This window comes from Myotis nattereri, assembly GCF_964212035.1.
Source record: "Myotis nattereri genome assembly, chromosome: 4".
NCBI lineage: Eukaryota > Metazoa > Chordata > Mammalia > Chiroptera > Vespertilionidae > Myotis > Myotis nattereri.
In genome coordinates, this window is record NC_138079.1 from 88,077,134 (window position 1) to 88,097,922 (window position 20,789).

At 42.8% G+C, this 20,789-nt stretch overlaps 2 protein-coding genes across 3 annotated transcripts in view; one reads left to right on the forward strand and one right to left on the reverse strand.

Moving 5' to 3' along the window:
- Positions 1-20,789, forward strand: part of SEPTIN14 (septin 14) — a gene marked incomplete at both ends in the record, with an annotated part of 334,062 nt that overhangs the window by 267,618 nt on the left and 45,655 nt on the right.
- Positions 4,089-7,014, reverse strand: MRPS17 (mitochondrial ribosomal protein S17). 2 transcript variants are annotated; one of them, XM_081089917.1, is made up of 3 exons: positions 6,941-7,014; positions 6,220-6,361; positions 4,089-4,512 (listed from the first exon to the last, which is right to left on the reverse strand). In XM_081089917.1, the coding sequence occupies exons 2-3, from the start codon at positions 6,340-6,342 to the stop codon at positions 4,243-4,245; spliced, it is 393 nt and encodes a 130-aa protein (XP_080946043.1). In that variant the 5' UTR covers positions 6,343-6,361; positions 6,941-7,014; the 3' UTR covers positions 4,089-4,242. The 2 variants fall into 2 exon arrangements, with proteins under 2 accessions (XP_080946043.1, XP_080946044.1); XM_081089918.1 differs by lacking the exon at positions 6,941-7,014 and adding an exon at positions 6,591-6,772.

Here is a 20,789-nt window from a genome sequence, read left to right on the forward strand (position 1 = left end):
GGCGGGGCGCGCGGCTGCTGCTGCGCGGGGCACGGCCGCCAGGGGGCGCAGGCGCGCGCCGCGGCGGCCCGGTGCGCAGTGCGTCCTGGCGCGGGGAAGCCCGGCGGCCACGAGAAAGGAGCCAGAAGCCCGAGAAGAACCAGCGATCTCCTGCGAAAGGAGTGCGCACAGGACCATGGGCAAGGCTGGAAGGAAAAGGCTGGCAGGGTTGCTGGGACTCCAGGACCTGGGGGACAGAGCTGGGAGGCAGGCTTCTCCCCGCATACCTTTGAAATTTTGTGCCGTGTAAATACATATTGCCTTTTCCACATAAACAAACAAAAGCAAACACCTGCATACAGCTCCAATAAAAGCATTCTGATGGAAACATATTCAAGTTCTCATAGGCTCGGAACTAGCACACTGTTGGGCTCATTTCAGCAGCGATGGGTGGGCTCTGGCTCCATCCTTGCCCTCAAGCCATCCCAGCCCAGTGGGGCAGGATGGGACGTGATTGGGTCAAGTGTGTCAGGTGTTGAAATGGGCAGGGTCGCAAGATGCGAAGGGAGCCAGGCAGAGAGAACGTGCAGCCGGCAGTGGCTGCGGAGTGGGAGGCAGACGCTCCGGAGCTGACGCCACAGGCAGAGGAAGAGGAGCTGACCAGGGGAGGAAGGGAGGACATTTCCCAGCAGCAGAAGAAGCAACTTAAACAAAGGCGTGAGTCAGGATGGCACTGTTTGGGGAAAGTGCATCCGGCTATGAGATAAAAGAGCCACACATGTAACCATGACAACTGCAACTAAGACAATGGGGGCAGAAAGGGAGTTGGACAGTGAGAGAAGGGGGGAGAAGCAAGGAGCAGCAGAGGCCCACCCATTAAAGGCAACATTTCAAGGCCAGTGTGAATCTGTAGAGGCCCAGAGAGGAATGCCCTTCGGACTAGGTAGCTGGGAGGTCTCTGCGATCCAGGCAGGTCTCGGTAGAAGGGGTGGGGCCAGAAATTGGGCTTGCGGACTGAGGGATTCTCTGAAGTTGGCAATATTGGAGGCCGAGAAGTGGTACATTGTCTCTCGAGTGGTACAGTTTTCTGACCGGGGCAATGTCTGAACAACTTCATCTGGCAGGGAGGCAGCCAGGAGAGAGAGATAGGTCCTGTGCATGGAGGAGTGGCAACAAGGATTTGCCCCGACCAGGGAGATGCATCTGTCGCTTAAAGGCCAGTGTAAAGGAGGCCAAGGGACACTGGGGCAGGAGGCTGGATAGAGGTTGTGTGGCTTAGAGTTCCTGATCCCAACTGGCTTGTGCTCAGTGAGGCTACAGAGACTGACTAGGTCCACAGGAGAGGCCGAAGTGACCTATCCCCAGGACAGAAAGGACAGGTCCCAGTCCTGCACAGCGGAAGACAGGGCCTCAAGGCAGTAGTATTAATATGCCCTGGTAACTTTCTCACACGTGTCTCCAATTCTCAGCTCCATTCCAGGAGACAAATGCTTTCAAATCTATTTTCCTGAATTGTAAACTTGGTAGAAATTTCTTTGCTGATCTTGCTTTTGTGTTATTTAGCGTTAGGCCACTCATTCTGCATTTTTCTCCAATTATTTTTTTGTTCTTTTGTTAATCCTCACCCCAGGATATTTTTCCATTGATTTTTACAGAGTGGAAGGGAGGGGGAGAGAAACCTTGATGTGAGACACATCAATTGGTTGCCTTCTGCAAGCACCCTGACGAAGGCCAGGGATTAAGCCTGCAACTGAGGTATGTGCCCTGGACCGGAATTGAACCCGGAGCCTTCAGTTTGAAGGCAGACGCTCTATCCATTCAGCCAAACCAGCCAGGGCTCCATTTTGTAGTTCCATTAACCCAATGCTTTCTCCTGGGGGAGGACTCTTATTTCACAGGTGTGTGACAGGTTATTCAACACCATAGACTAAATATGGGTCATATTCCTAAAGCATACTTTTTACACCACAATTTAAAAAATTATCTTAAGCCCTAACCGGTTTGGCTCAGTGGATAGAGCGTCGGCTTGCGGACTGAAGGGTCCCAGGTTCGATTCCGGTTGAGGGCATGTACCTGGGTTGCGGGCACATCCCCAGTGGGAGATGTGCAGGAGGCAGCTGGTCGATGTTTCTCTCTCATCGATGTTTCTAACTCTCTATCCCTCTCCCTTCCTCTCTGTAAAAAATCAATAAAATATATTTTTAAAAAATTATCTTAAAAGATAAAAATGATAGAGTATATGTAAACATTTAAAAATATTTGAGCTTTTAGTGATGGCTTAGACAGGTGTCCTGTCCCTTCCAGGATAGCTGCTACCTCATAGCCCCACCTGCCGGAGACCTAGACAGCATTAAACGCTTCCCTTTTACTTACCCTCCTTGGTGCCAAGCCCTGAGAGTTCTGCTTTGCAGCATCATCTATCCGACCTCTTTTCATCTTCCCTGCCCAACTCAGTTTACGTCTTAGGACCAGTCTTTGAGCAGGCCAGTCTTCCTGCCTCTGATCTTTCCCCTTCCAGTTTATTCTCTACACTGATGTTATTTCTTGTATTGAAACGTGAATCTAGTTCTATCACTCTTTTTACAAATGTTAAATACCCTAGTACCAGTTAGAGGATAATTACTGCCTATTTATCTATCTGATTTCCGCCCTTGTTCAAAATGTCCCAGCCATCCTCTGGTTATGGCTCAAGCCTCTCATACTTTGAGGACTTGATACTGTTCCCTCTGCCTCAAATGCCCTTCCCACACCCCTCGTCTACAGGCCTGGAGACTCTTCCTTTAACATTCAGTTCGAGCACCACCTCATCTCTTTTGGGAAATTACTCTAATTCCTTCCCACCAATGTGCTTGTTTGCCATGAAGAGTCCTGGTGGGGGGTGGAGGTGGAGGGGTGGGGGGGGGGGGGTGCCTGTGGTCACTGTTGAAACCCTGTGCTTGTATAATACACATATTAGTTGAGGTTGAAATATGATCCAAATCTCTGCCTAGGAGCCAGAAAACTGAACTCGACTCTGTTTCTTCAGGTCAAAATTTAAATGATCATAATTAATGGACAGCAACAAAACTCTGAAACTTTCCAATTCAAATGCACGTGTGAGAAGTACTACAACTTCATCAATGTATCAGGTTTTAAGAACTTCCTATTTAATGCTGCCTAGGATACAGTACTAAAAAAAGTAACACAGAACTTTTAGGTTTTATTTTCTACATATCAACATTCTTTTTTTTTTTTTTTAAATATATTTTATTGATTTTTCACAGAGAGGAAGGGAGAGAGATAGAAAGTTAGAAACATCGATGAGAGAGAAACATCGATCAGCTGCCTCCTGCACATCTCCCACTGGGGATGTGCCCGCAACCCAGGTACATGCCCTTGACCGGAATCGAACCTGGGACCTTTCAGTCCGCAGGCCGACGCTCTATCCACTGAGCCAAACCGGTTTTGGCTCAACATTCTTATTAATATGGATTTTAATCTGAGATAGTCTGACCCCAAGCATGTTTACTATTATTTTTTATTTTTTAAATCTTTGTTTTAAATTCATCAATGTCCATTTTATTTAACTGATTTTCTTTCTTTTTTAAAAAATATATTTTTATTGATTTCAGAGAGGAAGGGAGAGGTAGAGAGAGATAGAAACATCAATGATGAAAGAGAATCATCAATTGGCTGCCTCCTGCACACCCCTGACTGGGAATCAAGCCCACAACCTGGGCATGTGCCCTTGTCCAGAATCGAACCCGGGACCCTTTAGTCCACAAGCCGACACTCTATCCACCGAGCCAAACCAGCTAGGGCCCCAAACATGTTGATTATTTCTGTTTGGAATTGGTTAAATCAGAAAAAAATTAATTTTGAACATACACCATCAAAAACCTTCGCTTAATGTGATCTTACCTGTTTATGGTATTAAAAAGGTTTCTTCTCTCCAAATAAAGGTTCTAAAATAAATTCAAGATTCCTTTGAATGAAAAAAAACAAACACACACACACATCTAAAACAGTGAGCTTAAAAAATAATGCAGCAGATTGCTAGACACATTTAGTGTAACAGGAAAGCCTGTTCACTGAAAAGGAAATTTGAAACATGACCATAAACCTTTTTGGAAAATTATAACAAACGCTTTATTCATTTACTTTTAGCTATTTCATAAATACCAGAAGAAAAACTGATCAGTTTGTGACGAAACTTAGAAAAATTTCTTTTCCATAAAGCAAACTTATAAACCGTTCCCTCTGGCTGGTTTTCCTAATCCTCCTTCACTGTTCTGAAGAGGTACTGCGTTCTTCCGGAGTTTTGGTTAGATGGCTGGTTTCCAAACTGATTGGACTCTCCAGGTAGGCAGTTCCTGCACAAGGTTTTCCGGACACTGGATCTATGACTTGTCCAACTTTGAAAACGATCTCAGCCAGCTCATGTTTCACATGTTTCGTTCGTGGAACAGGCAAAGCTTTGAGAAGCACAATGTCCCCAACTGTGCACTGCTGAAGAGCATCGTGAGCAAAGTAGGTTTTTCGTTTATTAAAATACTGTTGAGAGAAGAACAAATGAGCAGTTCCCATCTGTGATCTGGCAATGCAGTACAGAATATGAAAAAGCAATGCACAGAAAAAAAGCTGGGACTTGGGGGGCAGGGGGGTGAAGATAACATATTTAAGGCAGTTTCCAATACAAAAATTAGCTGCTTAACTTCTGGAAAACAGCAATGACTTTTCCAGAGATGATCCTGTCCCCAAGCTCTCCAGTGTATTCTCCTCAGTACTCTTGCTCTATCGATTACCATCCTTCTTGACACTACTTAAATTCTTCTCTCCAGTCCATAAACATGCTACTGCCACCACTAGCTGTGTAACTGAGGACAAATCACTTAACCCCAAGCTCGGCTTTTTCCACCATAAAACGAGGCTCTAATATTTGCACCTCTAAAGATACCAAGAGAATTAAGCATCTTCTATAATAATAAAAGGGTAATATGCTAATTAGACCGGATGTCTTCCGGACGTCCTTCCTGACGAAGCCAGAGCTGGAGGGAAGCCAGCCGGGGTCCCGGGTGCCTGTGGGCGGCAGGAGGAGGGAAGCAGCCCGGGTCCCGGGTGCCGGAGGGAAGCCGGTGCCGGCAGCTGGAGGAAGGAAGGCCTGCTCTTGCATGAATTTTCGTGCATCGGGCCTCTAGTAATATACATAAAGCACTTAGCTCCATGTCTAGCCCAACGTGTTGTAAACAAACCATGGGTAACTAGAATCATCTATTCCTCCAGGCAGCCCCTCCACAGCAGGTACTCCCACTTACAGATGAGAAAAACAGGCTCAGGGAGGCTAAGTAATGTGCACAGCTAGTAAACGACAGAGTCAGGTCAGTATTCAAACTAAAGTCTTCTGAGTTTAAGGTCAATAATCATGCCATCACTTTTCAGCTCACTCCCGTGTTTGATCCCAGATAACAACTGGCATTTCTGCCATCTTGACTGCAGAACATCCTTGACATTTCCCACTCCCTCCCTTACACATCTAACAAAGCAAGGGCTCTGTCCTTTCTGAAATCTACTTTTCCCCGCTGCTCCAAGGACTGACTGTTCCGGTCCTTATCGTTTCCATCCTGGACTTTCTCAATAGCCTCCTTACCCACTTCCTTACCTCCAATCCTCATACTTACCCATCTCCAAGTCTGTCTTTCCTTTGCTTATAGGATGAAATCCAAAATACAACATAAAAGCCTCTTCATGGTCCAGCTCTGGTTGTTCTTGTACCCATTCAATTGTGCCTACTTAGTGCCAAACTCTGGGCTCACCCTTGCCCAAATACCCGCTGTTCCTGTAGAATGTCCTACCCTCTCATGGCTAAAAGAACTTCCACAAACTACTACTCACTGTGGCCAGAATGACTGCCCCCAACCTGGTCCTCTGGATAAAATCCTTTTTGAGATTCAGCTCAAATGTCTCTAAATCGAGGATGCGCTCCTTCAGCAACCTGGGAATGAAGGTGTCCTGCTTCCTGCTCCCACAGCCCATTGCACACAGAAAGACTGCAGTGCTCACCAGACTGAACTGAAATGAGCTCTCTGTGTGCTCAGAATGTGCGTACACACCGCGAATAATTCACTTTGTTAAACCAGCCCAGTACCGGGCATGCAGCAGGTGCTCCATGTGTGTTCACTGATAGAGAAGTGTTTTTCTGCTCTGAACCCAGGATGTGTGGGTGATTTATCAACGCCAACGGAAAACAGGGCTGTTTCTCACCTTTAATAAATAGGGATCCAGAACCAGCCTGGTCACTCTCACTTTAGCGGTTTTCTGCATTGCTGTCCCAATCACTTTCCCCACGATCCATTTGGCATGGACAGACGAACGAACTATTGACATTTCAGGTGGCTCTGGTCACCTGGAAAACAAAATTCAACGCTGAATGTTCGGGGGGCGGAGGGGGGGTTATGACTCACTAAATGCATTTTGTCACTAGAACTGCCCAAGTTCAAAAACGGCTTTTGTTGGCCTTCTGGGATCGCCACTTTAGAGATGCTCACACGATTCCCTATCTCCTTAATTACCCAACCTCCATCTGTACAGTTGACAACACTGCAAGTTTAACTCCTCTAAGCCTCAGTTCCCACCTTTGCAAAATGGGAATAACAACAGGGCCTATTCACAGGAGCGCTCCGAGGGGCTCAACGCGCACAAACGCTGGCCTTTACTGCCGTCCCTCATTTCTTTCCACCCCGCGGGCTCCTCGCGGCGCGCAAGGCCCCGGTGGAGCGGCAGGGGTGCCCTGGCGGTGACGGAGACCTGGACTCAGGGCTGCGTCCGCATCAGCCAGGTCATACTGAGCACAGCCCACTCGGCCCGGGGAAGGCTGGGGGCGGGCGACCCCTCCGCTCCGGTGGACAGTCCCGAGGACTTCCCCCCGGGAGCGCCCGGGACCCCGATCCCACCCCTGCAGCTGCGGTGCGCGGCCCGCTCTCACCTCCACACCCTCAAGTCCTAGCGCGCGACCCGCGGAGAGCCGGTCGGACGTGGTTGCGTCACGCCGCACGCAGGTCGCTCCGCCTCGGGCCGCCCCTCTCATTGGTCGCAGGTCTCCTCGGCTCTGGGCGGGGTTAAAGGCAGGACTCCGCCCACCCCACACGCCTTAAGGGAGCCGCGGGCCGAGCGTCGCTGGGGGCGTAGCGGGTCTTCTCTTCGGTTCGGTTTCCTCTTCTAACATTAAGCTCCCTCTCGAGCGTTGGACAAGGCCTTCGAAATCAAAGGAACTCCACTGATTCATCGAATACTGAAACATGAGACGCTGCTAAATGCTGAGACTTAAGTACTTAAGAATTTCTGCCCCCACAGCCGCTTTTAAGATAAACTTTAGTATTTTTTAAAGATTTTAGTTGTTGTTTCTCAATATGTGGGAGATGGGTAGAAGTCCGGTGTGGGTGCGTATATACTTGCAAATTTTAAAGGGGTTAGATGGGCCATGAGCATGCTACGTGATGATTCCTTTTCAGAGAGAGGGAAATCTGGGAATGTATTAGGCTCCTGTTTGGGAGTTACTAAGAGGAACAGAAAACAATAGGCTACCAGCACAATTTGAGGGCCATGATATGGATGTGGTCAATTGTCTTTGATCACTGAAACATCTTAGCAACACCTGATGGAAGGCTGGGGAAATCATTTATTCGTATATTGGTCTGTCTGACACCCATTTCTTCTTTAGCAAACATTTATGGAAACCTTATTCTCAGATTCTGTGCTAGACACGAGACAAGAGAGAAAAAATGAACCAAAGGAGACCCCCACTCTTAGAACATCCACAGTCTAGTAGGGACAGGTGAGTAAAGAAAGAATTATAAAACAAGCAGGAATAATGAGAGCTTTGAGAAAGGAGTGCCTAACTTTGTAGAGAGGAGACTTGATCAATACATAACCCCTGGCCAGAGGAGCAGAACCTGAGAGGAGAGGGACATGGGATGTAGGGAGGGCACCCAAGGCTTAAAGGAGAGCATGAACACAGGGGCTGGGGTGTGAGGGAATTGTAGTAGGATAAGCAGGAGTCTGGGACTGCCAGAATATGGAGGGAAAGAGTGGCAGGGATTGAAGCTGGACAAAGACAGCCTTCTACTCCAGGAGGCATTTCTCATCAAGGACCTCACTTTTTCATCTAAGTAATGGGGAGCCTTTGGAAAATATGAATAGTTTTGCTAGCTTTCAAGACCATTCTGGTAGGACTGTGGGAGACAGAATAAAGGCTGAAGAGATTGGAGGCTGAATGGAGAGAGAGAGCGCCTGATGCTGGTGTCTCCTCTTCTTTTATATGGACACCAATCTCATTGGATTAGGGCCCCACCCTTATGACCTCATTTAACCCTAATTACTTTCCAAAGGTCTTATCTCTAAATACCACCACAACATATATGAATTTTGGGGGAACACAATTCAGTCCATAATAATACAATTAAGCAAAATGTAATCTTAAATTTGAATTGGAAATACATTATGAATTCATATTTTTTTTTTTTAAATTCCTTCCTAAAAAGCCTAGAAGCAATGACAACCTAGTAGCAATTGGTATGCCAAGCACCCAGATTGTGGTATCTATAAACCATTCCTTTCTAAAAGGAACCAAGGATCCTTGAGAAATATCTAAAGCAGAAGTGTATGAATTAGACTTGGGACATCTCCTTGGGTCAGAAATCAAGGGAGCTACCAGAGATAAATGGGATCAGGTCGAAAGTCAACCTGAAGGGAGTTCTCATTGAATGAGGATGAGATTATGTGAGCCTAAAAAGAATAATAATTGCAATGGATTGAAAAACGTAAACTACATAAAAATCCATGAGTTCAAAAATGGTACTTAAAAGTAAAGCCTAGCCAAAACCGGTTTGGCTCAGTGGATAGAGCGTCGGCCTGCGGACTGAGGGGTCCCGGGTTCGATTCCGGTCAAGGGCATGTACCTTGGTTGCGGGCACATCCCCAGTGGGAGATGTGCAGGAGGCAGCTGATCGATGTTTCTCTCTCATCGATGTTTCTAACTATCTCTCTCCCTTCCTCTCTGTAAAAAATCAATAAAATATATATATAAAAAAAGTAGAGCCTAAAAAAAAGAAAAAAGGAAACCTTGTTGGTTACTTTTGGAGATTCTAGAGGACCAAGTCAATAGTTCAATAAATAAAAGGAAAGAATCACTATATCCTGAAATATGATACATAGTACATGTCTGAGTAACAAAATAATTGATACATAAGGGATGACAGAATTGAAAAATAACTTTTTTTTGCAACCACTGATAAAATAATGGATAATATTTACGGTTAACAAAACTATTGGGTAAAAGATGATAAAGAGAGCGGATAATGCCTCTTGAACCTCTAATTAATATTAGCATTAGTAAAAGTAAGTCAACTAGACATTATATATCTTTTGGTATAAAGGAAGGGCTCCTGAATTCCACAAAATGTTATATGTATATACGTACAGGTCTCCGTGAGGATACAGTCTATGGCTTTCACTAAAGTCTCAAAGAGATCTGTGGTCCTGCTTCTCCATATTAAGAAATCACTGCCTTATATCCAAATTAATACAATAAACTCTTAGTGTTCCAGCTGCGTCAGGCTCTCGATTTAAATCTATCCCAATTTGTTAATCTTCCCATTTTTGTAATAGCTCTGTAACTTCAGCTCTACCTTCGCTCTCAACGTAACCAGTGAGTACTCCTTCTTTACATCTAACTACAATTCATTTTTTTTTAAAGATTTTTAATTGATTTTTACAGAGAGAGGAAGGGAAAGTGAGAGAGAAACATCAATGTGAGAGTGAAATTTTTTTTTATTAGTTAAGGTGTTACAAATGTGTCCTCATTCCCCCCACTAACCCCCAGCCTCCCCCCTAGAGTGAAATATTGATTGCCTGCCTCCTGCCTGCCCCCTACATGGCACCATACATAGTTATTATAATATTATTGACTATATTCTCTGTGCTGTACTTGACATCCCTATGACTATTTTGTAACTACCAATTTGTACTTCTTAATCCTCTCACCTTTTCTACCCAGCCCCTCAACCCTCCTCCCGCCTGGCAACCCTGTTCGTTCTCTATATCCATGAGTTTGTTTCTGTTTTGTTTGTTCATTTATTTGTTCTTTAGATTTGCCATGTAAGTGAAATCATATGGCATTTGTCTTTCTCTGTCTGACTTAGTTCACTTAGCATAATACTCTCTGGTTGCATCCATGTCCCAAATGGTAAGATTTCATTATTTTTTTATGGCAGAGTAATATTCCATTGTATGTACATGCCACATCTTCTTTATCAAGCTGTCTATTGATGGGCACTTACGTTGCTTCCATATCCTGGTTATTGTAAGTAATGCTGCAATGAACATAGGGGTACATAAATCTTATCAAATTAGTGTTCTGATATATTTATTAAATGTTTCCAGATATTATAAAACACTCGTCTAGGCACTGTTTGTATCTACTGGTTTAGGAGTAAGATGACTCAGATTTGAGTGACATTCCAGTCAAGAAACCCTGAGTAATAAATCATTTACATGTCTAGCCTTATGAATTACTTTTTAAAAAGTTTTATTTCTTACAAGTTTTTTATTTGTTAATTCTCATCTGAGAATTTTTTTTCCTCATTGATTTTGAGAGAGAGAGAGATGTAACATCGGTTGGTTGCCTCTCACAGGGGGGATTGAACCTGCAAGCCAGGTACATAACCTTGACTGGGAATTGAACCTGTGACGCTATGGTGCGCGGGCCGACGCTCTAACCACTGAGCACACCAGCCAGGCAAGGTTCTCTTTTCATAACAGAAGGGCAATAACACCTGGTTGGATGGTCCAAATGAACTAATATATGTGAAATGGACAGAAATAAGTCATAATAAAAGGTTTTCGAACGGGTACTTCTCCTTTGGCTTCCCTACTTGGAGCACCAATATTTAGGGTTCACTCCTTAACTTGGAACATTTTGAAGAGAACAAAGGACAATCTGAGAATGAATTCACACAAGAATAACATGGTTTACTGTAAATTAGCATAAGTATAATAGTTTATGACTCTAAGGAATATATAATAGACTTCTAATTTATAGTTCCTATTTATGAAGAATTGGGGAAAATCCTTGGCCAACTGTGGTCTGGTTTAATTCAGATACTTCTTTTCTGAGATTGTCCAAAATTTTCTGAACCTCTTCTAAAAATCCCATATTGTTGTTTTTCACTTATCCTGAGATAAACTGCTTTGTTTTGGAACCCTTAGTACTCTGTGGAATATACAGGTTGGTTTTTTTTCTGGTTGCAAAACTAAACTTTGATAGAAGCATTTACCAGTTGTAATTAATTAGTCACTACTTTTTTTGAAAGATTTTTTTTTTTTGAGAGAGAGAGGAAGGGAGAAGGAGAGAAACACTGATGCAAGAGCAGAACATTGATTGGCCATTCCCTGCTTACTCTCCACCAGGGACTGAGCCTGCAACCCAGGCATATACCCTGACCAAGAACTGAAACAAAAACCAGTCAGGGCACTACTTCTTTAATGCATACCTTTGCTGTCAGACTTCACCTTGGCTCCCTCTCTCTCTTCCTGAAATCTGAGAGCCCTATACCCGGCCTCCTATGGCAAATCAATGTTAAATGTAGTTCCTTTTGGTGAAGAGATACTTTCAGAACTGATCTATCCTGAAAATGGATCTCCACTATAATGATATTTGAACACAAAATACTACTAGACATACTCTCTGATTACTGTAACTTGGAGTTTTTTTTAAATACTAGAGGCCCAGTGCATGAATTCGTGCATGGGTGGGGCCCTTAGGGGTGGCTTATGGGAATCGGGCCCCAGCTCATGCTCCCAGCCTCACAGCCCTGCAGCCCTGCCTAGCACCCTGCCTTGGCCTGGCATTGCCCCCTCACTTGCTCCACCATCGCACTTGTGGGGCGATCAATCGGGGCCAGGCCCCCCCGCCCTGGCTCCCTCAGTGTCTGGGAGCCGGGCAGCGGCCCCACCCCCAGCTGCCACTGCTGGTCACCATCTGCAGGGCCTGGCGCCGCCCGCTCACCCGCTCCACCATCCTGCCACAGTTCTATCGTCGGGGCCCATCGGGGCCAGCAGCACCTCTACTGCTGCCCGCTGCCAGCACTGCATCGCTGATGCCCACCATGTTCCGTGCCACCCCCTGGTGGTCAGCACATGTCATAGCGAACTCCCAAACTCCCCATTGGACAATTTGCATATTAGGCTTTTATTATATAGGATTTCACATCCACCAATGAGTGGGACATAAATGCACTTTCAAAAGTTTAACTTCTGTGATGAAATGAGTTTACTTTTCTTAATTTCTTGGCTTTTTTAATTTTAAAAAGTCTTTAAATCATTTCAGCTTTGGCTCAAGAAGTATAAAATCTTGCCCTTCACAGGGAAGTCTTGAGCTGGGAGATATGCTAGAAGAAAGGTGAGACAGCAAGGAAACTGCATTCCTGCCTTAGCCTCAGGGCTTCTTTCACCATGCCTGAGAAGACTGAGACAAAGGTGAAAAGCCAAGAAACTCAAGCAGCCTCATAATTACAGCTATGACTTATGTAACATCAAAATGTGATTTTTGTCAAACAAGGCAATAATCTATAATAATAAAAGCATAATATGCAAATTAGACTGGACGAAGCCAGGGCTGTGAGGGAAGCCCGGGTCCCGGGTGCCAAAGGGAAGCTGGTGCCAGCAGCTGGGTGAAGGAAGACCTACTCTTGCACTGATTTCATGCATTGGGCCTCTAGTGATAAAAATAAAATTAAATTATCTGAATTCTTTTTGTTACATAAATATGTCTCAATTGCCCTAGTTGGTTTGGCTCAGTGGATAGAGCATCGGCCTGTGGACTGAAGGGTCCTGGGTTCGATTCTGCCACGGGCATATGCCTAGCTTGTGGGCTCGACCTCCAGTGGGGGGCGTGTAGGAGGCAGCCAATCAATGGTTCTTTCTCATCATTGATGTTTCTGTTTCTCTTTCCCTCTCCCTTCCTCTCTGAAATCAATAAAATATATTTTAAAAAATATGTCTCGCCGAAACCGGTTTGGCTCAGTGGATAGAGCGTCGGCCTGCGGACTGAAGGGTCCCAGGTTCGATTCCGGTCAAGGGCATGTACCTGGGTTGCGGGCATATCCCCAGTGGGAGATGTGCAGGAGGCAGCTGATCGATGTTTCTCTCTCATCGATGTTTCTAACTCTCTATCTCTCTCCCTTCCTCTCTGGAAAAAATCAATAAAATATATTTAAAAAAAATGTCTCAATTAATAAAGTGTATTATTAAGGCAATTAATTGTCCTTCCTTAGTTATTTATGTAAGACACTACGATTCTTCCCTGGTTCTTAGCCTCAACTTTGTACCACAGCTCACCCTCTAGTACAGTTTGCTACTTCTTGTCTTCCAGAGTGGGACTGGGAGGCGGAGGGATTCTAAGCTTCTGGTCATTAGAAACAACAACAACAAAACCTTATCTCTATTCAAATCTGCAAATATAGCAGCAACCACAGTTTTAGTTTAAAAGTTTTTGTTTGCTATAGGGAAATTTAAAACTAGAACATGATAGAAAAGTAGACTTCTCTGAATCACTTTTCACATTTCATCAATATAATCCTCAGTCTCCTTCAGGACTCTTTTTTATGGTGATCCCAGGACTTATCTGATGAACGTAATGAAAAGATTGCTTTAAAAAAACAACCTAATAACAGAATATTGTCAACTTATCACACTGTTTCTCAAATAATGGTACAGAAGATTTAGGTGGTACATCAATGAATATTTTCAATTTTAAAGTTTATAGTGACATTGATGGAAATTAGAACAAATATAATTAGCATATAAAACTCAATTTTCATAAATAATATTTCCTAAGAAAAGGCTAAAAATTGAATCCCTTAAAATTTTAAGTAAACACTACATATGGTAAAACTGTAAATGAAGTGTGCAAATGCTGAAGTTTGAGAAATATTGCTCTTTTCTGTTTATTTCAAGTTTATGTGACTAGTTACCCTATATCATTGCCTTGAGTAATCAATGTTTGTATAATTTAAGAACTTTGCCATAAAACTTACAGGTGAATAATCACAGGTTATTGCATACAGAATTTCTGGTCATTAAAAAAGTTTTATATCAGATTTGGAACATGACTTCTAATATAATCTTGTTTATAAAATAAATTATGTTTACTATTTACAACCTCTCTTGTGGTTATAATATGCTACCAGTTTAAAGTCTAAATTTATTTGGTGTCTATGCATTAAATGTTTGTTTATAAACTTTCTCTCCATTATGAATAACTTTATATTGAATGGGATGGAAAGTATGACAAAAAAATTTCTACATTTATGTATTCATATTATTTCTCCCCCAGGAGTTATGTACTGCTGAGTAAGTGAAGGACCGTGGCTTAAAACTTTCTCACATTTATTATATTCACATAATTTCTCCCGAGTATGGATTTTCCTATGTTGATTAAGGTGTGCACTCTGGCTAAAGGCTTTCTCACATTCATTACATTTATAGGGCTTCTCTCCTGTATGAGTCCTCTCATGCTGATTAAGATGTGTCTTCTGGCTAAAGGCTTTCCCACAAAAATTACATTCATAAGGCTTCTCTCCAGTATGAAGTCTATGATGTTCAGTAAGGGATGTGATACGGCTAAAGGCTTTACCACATTGATTACATTTGTAGGGCCTCTCTCCAGTATGAATCCTCAGATGTTGAGTAAAGGATGAATGTTGACGAAAGGCTTTCCCACAGTCATTGCATATAAAAGGTTTTTCTCCTGTATGAATCCGCTGATGTTGAATAAGATGTATCTTCTGGCTGAATCTTTTCCCACATTCATCACACTTATAGGGCTTCTCTCCTGTCAGGACTATCTGAGGTTGAGTAAAAGTTGAGTTGTGGCTGGAGGTCTTCCTACACTCACTGGGCTCTTCAGTATGAATATGATTAGTAAGAAGAATATGTTGATTGAAGATTTTCCCACATCCGTTATATTCATAAGTATTTTCTCTTACATGGTTTCCCTGATAATAAATCAATCCTGAATTATGTTTGATGCTATTTCCTTGTGTTTTTGAATTAAGGGGTATCTTAATTGAAGAAATTTGCTGATGCATAAGATTTGAGATCATTTTATAGTTTCCCCCAAATTCGTTACATCCAGGGCTTCTCTCCTGTGGGAACTTTTTTTGGGCAAAAGATTCTTGTCCTAAATGTCTCTGGTGATTTTCTTGATTAAACTCTAACTGATAATCAAAATCCCAGAGTCCTCCTAGAATGGAGTACCAGAAACTATCTCCCATTAGTCTCTCCATTATCATGTTATGGGTTTGAATTTCATCAGAAATACTCTGGTTTGGAGTTGATTTTTTGACTTCAGGTCTATTTTCTGCATCTAAAAGAAGTTCAGAACAAATTAAGAAGTACAAATTGATAGTTACAAAATAGTCATGGTAATGCAAAGTACAGCATGGAGGATATATTCAATAATGTTATAATAACTATGTATGGTTCCAGGTACTAATAAAAAACAGTAAGTGGGGGCTTACAGCATAATATTTATTTCTAATGACAAAAAAAAGAAAAGAAATTCAGAACATACTAATACTTTGCAGCATTCTTTATGTTTTGAAAAAAAATTGTTGCATAATGAATTACCAAATGAAACTGACAATAATGCAAATGAGGCAGTTGTGGCATTGGAAAGTTTTAAAATGTGGCCATATAACAAGAGGAGAGACTATAAAAAGATGACAAGAAGCAGTGAGTTGGAGGAAAATTTAAAACATGTGTGGTAACCATGAAAGGAAGAGATCATACTGGAAAGAAATGGAAAGGAGAATAAGAAATACCAGAGAAATGTCTGTGCTTAGAGGTGGGAGATATTAGAGAAAAGACTGTAATTAGAGAAGACAGGTCTCATTTGTGACTTATTCTATTGTAAGGACAGCTAACTTGTTTATTTTAAAAGCATTTCTTTTAATATACTTTAAATCTGTTTTGTTGTTAATAATCACCTGGGGATATTTTTCCCCTGATTTTTAGAGAGGGTGGAAGGGAGGGAGGGAGCAAGAAACATCAATGTGAGAGAGACATCAATTGTTTGCTTCCTGAACGCACCTTGACCAGGATGGGGATCAAACCTGCAACCCAAGCACATGCCCTCGACGGGAATTGAACCTGCGACTCTTTGGTGCAAGAACCTACACAGTAATCACACAGCAACACCTGCCAGGGCTGTATTTTTTTTAAAAAAATATATTTCTTTATTGATTTCAGAGAGGAAGGGAGAAGAGAGAGATAGAAACATCAATAATCATTGATTGGCTGCCTCCTGCACACCCCACACTGGGGATAGAGCCCGCAACCCAGGCATGTGCCCCTAGCCAGAATCGAACCCGGGACGCCTCAGTCTGCAGGCTGAGGCTCTATCCACTGAGCCAAGCCGGCCAGGGCAAAGGTTGTATTTTTAATCTTTTGTTTAAAATGATAAAACTAATGATTGCTTATAGTAATATATTCAAATAATATGGAAATACATAAAGAATTCCACCCCTTAGAGGTAATCATTGTTAATAGTTTGGGTCTTATCCTGCCAGATTTTTCATATGTCCAGACAAATACAAATGTAAACTGTATTTTGAACAAGCATGACTCATGTATTGTGATAAAAACAAAATTTCATTTCAGTCTCCTGCCACTTTAAAATTTGTTTAGTGGGGGTATTCTTCCTCTGCTTCTACATGAAGATTTGGACAGTTCCCAGGACTTTCCCTTTAATTCTTTCGTAACAGATACCCCTATTACATCGTCACAAATGCAGTCTCTATTCAGCAATTAAAATGTTCAGTCACATGTAACAGTAAAAGTCCAAAATGAACCCCTTTCCCCTCTCTTGGGTCTGTTACAGAGTCATATTCTTTCTTCTCTCTCCCTGCCTGCCTATTCTCCCATTCCACTCTCTTCCTGTTCACCCTTCCCCCAATTCTGCTCTCTCCATGCTAGTCTTTTCTCTGACTCTATTCTCTTCGTTCCCCATTTAACTATTTCCATGCTCACCTCTTAGACCTTCACTCACTACTGTTGTTTAGTTCCACTCTAACAAAAGTTGGAAGCAGGAGGGATTAGGAGACAGGCCAATTTTTGTATGACTGGGTGGCTTCATATTCTCAGTTTAGTGGATGGTTAAACAGACTCACTTTTGGAAACATCTGTGGCTCTTAGGAGGCTCTCTCTCCCGTCATTTCTGTGACCTAGATAGATATCTCTCTATTTTGGGTAGTCCCTTGGGACCAGCCCAAGAGCATAAATTCGATTGGCCAAGATCCAAGCTTCTTGCTGGCTGACTCATGCATGAAAAACACTCACGATACCTTGTCCCAATAAGCCTGTGTAGTAGTGCACACTGATCCTAAGTCATCAACTTCTCCTGGCTCACTCACCAAAGCCATTTCACTGGCCAGCTGTTCTTGGGCCTTGGACTGCTTTAGCTTTCTCAAATGCGAGTCAGGTGCTAGTCTTGATCTTCTGACCATAGGGAATGTACAAGCATCCCGCATTTTATTGCACTCCAGTTATTGCACTTTGCAGATATTTCAGTTTTTGCAAATTGAAGGTTTGTGGCAACCTTACATAGAGCATGTCTACCAGCACCATCTTCCCAACAGCATTTGCTTACTTTATGTTTCTGTGTCACGTTTTGGTAATTTTCACCACATTTCAAACTTTTCCATTATTATTCTATTTATTATGGTGATCTGTGATCAGTGATCTTCGATGTTACTATTGCAGTTGTTTTGGGGTGCCATGAACTACCTTTGTAAGACAGTGAACTTAATCTACAAACATGTGTGTTCTGACTGCTCCACTGACGACCATTCCTCTATTGCTCTCCTCCTTGGCCTCCCTATTCCCTGAGACACAACAATATGGAAATCAGGCCAACTAACCCTAAAATGGCACCTAGGTGTTTAAGTGAAAGGAAGAGTTGCGCATTTCTCACTTTAAGTTAAATGCTAGAAATGATTAAGCTTAGTGAAGAAGGCGTGTTGAAAGCTGAGATAGGCCAAAAGCCAGGCTCCTTGTGCCAGTTAGCTTATTTGTGAATGCAAAGGAAAAGTCTTTAAGGGAAATGAAAAGTGCCACTCCAGTGAACACAAATGATAAGAAAGAGAACAGCCTTACTGCTGATATAAAGTTTTAGTGGTTTGGATAGAATATCAGACTAGCCAGAAGATTCCCTAAACCAGAACCTAATCCAGAGCAAGGCCTTAATTCTCTTCAGTTTTGCTGAAGGGTGACAGAGGGGAGAAAATTGAAGGAAAAAAGTCTGAAGCTAGCAGAGGTTGGTTCATGAGGTTTAAGGAAAGAAGCCATCTCCATAACATAAAAGTGCACAGTGAAACTGCAAGTGCTGATGCAGAAGCTGTAGCAAATCATCCAGAAGATCTAGCTAAGATGATTAATGAAGGGGGATACATGAAACAAATTTTCAATGCAGATGAAACAGCCTCATATTGGAAGAAGATGTCACCTAGGACTTTCATAGCTAGAGAAGAAGTTAATGCCTAGCTTCAAAGCTTCAAAGGACAGGCTGACTCTCTTGCTAAAGGCTAATGCAGCTGGTGATTTTAAGTTGAAGCCAGTGCTCATTTACCATTCCAAAAATCTAGGGCCCTTAAATTAGCTAAATCTACTCTGCCTGTGCTCTATAAATCGAACAACAAAGCTCGGATGGCAGCATGCTTACTTACAACATGGCTTACTGAATATTTTAAGCCCACTGTTGAGACTTACTACTTAGATAAAATGCTTCTTTTCAAAATATTACTGCTTATTGACAATGCACCTGGTCAGCCAGGAGCTCTGATGGAAATGTACAATGAGAGTAATGTTATTTTCATGCTTGCTAACGATAGTGGGGAAGGGCATGTAATAAGAATATAGCCATAGTTGTCTAATAATTATTCACCTTACTAACTATAGATGAGAAGTTTTCTTATAGACCCTGGGAAACTGGAGGATGAAACAAGGCTGTAAAAAGATAAGATGCTCGATGGGTCCATCACTCAGAAGATAAATACATTTTGAGAACAGACCAAGGACAGGACATTTTGATTTGGTTGCTGTGCCTGGACCCTGACCCCTCCAGGAGTTTTTCTCAGGAATGCTGACCATTCTCTGGTCCCAGGAACGGGCTGAGCTGCTTGTAACATCATAGAAAATTAGCCACCTTGTTATTGGACTTTGAGCTCCTGAAGGCTGGACTTTAGTCCCTCCCCTCCCCTTTCCACGTTACATGTAGCTATCTTCTCCCTCAGCCAGCTGGCAAGGGGGAGTGAGATCAGAATCTCCAGGGTGATGGACTGCTCTCCCCATACTGCTGGCATTATTGGAGTAAATGCTCATATATGATTCAACCCTGTCTCTGCTTAATTTGATCCAAGTAGTGACAGGCAGCCTCGGGTCCATTGTGTCTGGTTTCACTAACAGAATACATTCTGCAGCCCATGAATCAAGAAGTCATTTTAACTTTCAGGTCATACTATTTAAGAAGTATATGTCATAAGGCTATAGCTGACACAGATGTTGATTTCTCTGATGGATCTGGGCAAAGTAGGTTGAAAACCTTCTGAAAAAAATTCATCGTTGTAGATGCAATTCTCTTCTGACATTACCTTCTTATTCTAGCAAAATCCTCTTTATCGTCCCCACTTCTCATTCTAGTTTCTTGTGAGAGTACTGTACTCTTACTAGCTCTATTTTTTTTTAACCCCTGTTCACTGGACAATGTACACAAATTGATTGCTTTTCTAATTACTCCCTGGTCATCTCTCTTGTTACTATAATTACTAATCTCTTTGTTGATAAACCCATTGGACACTTCCTAGATCTCATCTTCCATAGGAAGAGATTTCCAAATAAACAGACATCAGCAGATGCCAATGACAATGAGGCAAGCAATACCCCAGAGAGTACATCAGAATGAGAGCACAAAAGCCAGATCATTCTATCTGTCCATTGAGCAACAGAAATGTCTTGCCACATTCTCATTAGCGGAACCATTTATGGTGTCTCACAGGATAATGCAAAAACAGACTCCTTGGAGGAGACTGCTAGCCTGCCTGTCTGTGACAAGGAGGATGTGAAAAACCCCTTGTTCAGGCTGATTTATGAATCAAGAGCCTTGTGTATCCACATATAGATGCATAATGGTGTCTCCACATTTTCTCAAGTTAGCAATTATTTTCTCTAGTTGAGGGCAGTCTGCGGGTAGGGACAAAATGGGAGACAGTGTGGGCCCTGCACATGGCCACATGTGTAACCCTGGGAAAGAACAGCTCTGCCTTCTGCTGTAGGCTCCTACCCTGGCAAGTCCCCTCAAAGGGAGTTTTTAATTTTCTTCCTTTAGTTTCCTATTCCCTGGGATCCAGGCATGGAGGTTCATAGAAATAATGTCACCCACTGCTGTCAGGGAAAGGGCTAAGGGTTCTTGACAAAATATTTTAATTATCAGCCTTTACCCATGGAATGCCAGCACTGGTCAGGCCAAAATTCAGGTTGAGTGAGGCCGAAATAGGGACAAAGTTTCCTGCCTAAGATAATCTGGAGCACTCAAAGCAAGACGCACAGCCAAGTCTGTCCTATTGAAAAAGCATAAGCTTGAATGAAACAAAACCAAGTCCAAATGATGAAACGCGGGGCCAGAACAAGCACCAGAGTGGGAAACTAGACAGAGATGGGGCGGTTAGCTTGACTAAGTGAACCAGAGTGGAATATAGCAGACAGGTAGCAGTCAACTATTT